General features: G+C 60.3%; 1 protein-coding gene across 1 annotated transcript in view; it reads right to left on the reverse strand.

Moving 5' to 3' along the window:
* The window catches only part of MNEG_5491 (hypothetical protein), a gene marked incomplete at both ends in the record, with an annotated part of 2,306 nt that extends 1,579 nt beyond the window's left edge, over nucleotides 1-727 (reverse strand). The window contains 2 exons of the mRNA XM_014046036.1: nucleotides 153-281; nucleotides 620-727. Coding sequence (XP_013901490.1) covers nucleotides 153-281; nucleotides 620-727 — 237 coding nt within the window. The remainder of the gene's footprint in view (nucleotides 1-152; nucleotides 282-619) is intronic.
* Between the last annotated feature and the right edge of the window lie 246 nt (nucleotides 728-973).

Here is a 973-nt window from a genome sequence, read left to right on the forward strand (position 1 = left end):
ACACACACACACACACACACACACACACACGCACACGCGCGCGCACGCACGCACACATGCACACACACATGCGGTCACGTGTGCACGCGCGCGCCTGCGCAGGGTCACACGCATGCACACGATCCATGCGCAGCGAGCCAGAATCGACCCACCTTCATTAACTCGATGTAGAGTTGCAGCCGTATCCCCCCGGGTGACCCGGGCAGGTCGCCCTCCGGCGGAATTACGGGCGGCTCCGGGATGAAGGGCCACTCGTCCGGGTACCTCACACGTATGTATAGCTGGGAGGGATGCATGTGTATTGCGCGTGAATGTGCGCGCGTGCGTCTGCGTGGCTCACGTTGCTATGAAAGACTCATGGGTGAGTGAGGGACGAGCGTGTGGGGGATGATATGCATGTGTGAATGCTCACGTAGGTGCGTACCGTCTGATGCAGACGCACCGCACGCCACTCAGAACCTGGCTCATTTGATTCCACCACCCCTTCCCTTTGAGACTCCAGCGACCCGTCCGTCTGGACACAGTCCATCCACCTCCGCTGAAACTGCTGTGCACCCAACCACTCCCCACCCCTCCCCACCTGACCTCCTCGTCCCCACCCTGACACTCTCACACCCACCACGATGCTCGGGATGGTGTGGTAGGGCAACCGCCACGTCAGCGCCTCGTACATCACCATGCCGAAGCTGTACACGTCGGACGCTTTTGACAGCTCATTCGACTGCATCACCTCAGGCGCTACCCAGCGCGTGTTGTTGTGCTCGGTCACCGTGATCTGGGTTGGTACAAGGTTGTTTTCTGGGGTTTGGGATGTTGAGGTTGTGCGGCACAGCTCCAGGGTGCATAGGGAGGGGACAGAGGGGTGTCACAGGCAGTGATAGGTGCGTTAGAAGAAGGGCGCTGCCACCCCAGGACGCGTGTACCTGCATCACTCAGCCACCTCACGCGTCTTCCAACCTTGATCCTTGACTCC

Source organism: Monoraphidium neglectum (genome assembly GCF_000611645.1).
Source record: "Monoraphidium neglectum strain SAG 48.87 unplaced genomic scaffold scaffold00822, whole genome shotgun sequence".
Classification (NCBI taxonomy): Eukaryota; Viridiplantae; Chlorophyta; class Chlorophyceae; order Sphaeropleales; family Selenastraceae; genus Monoraphidium; species Monoraphidium neglectum.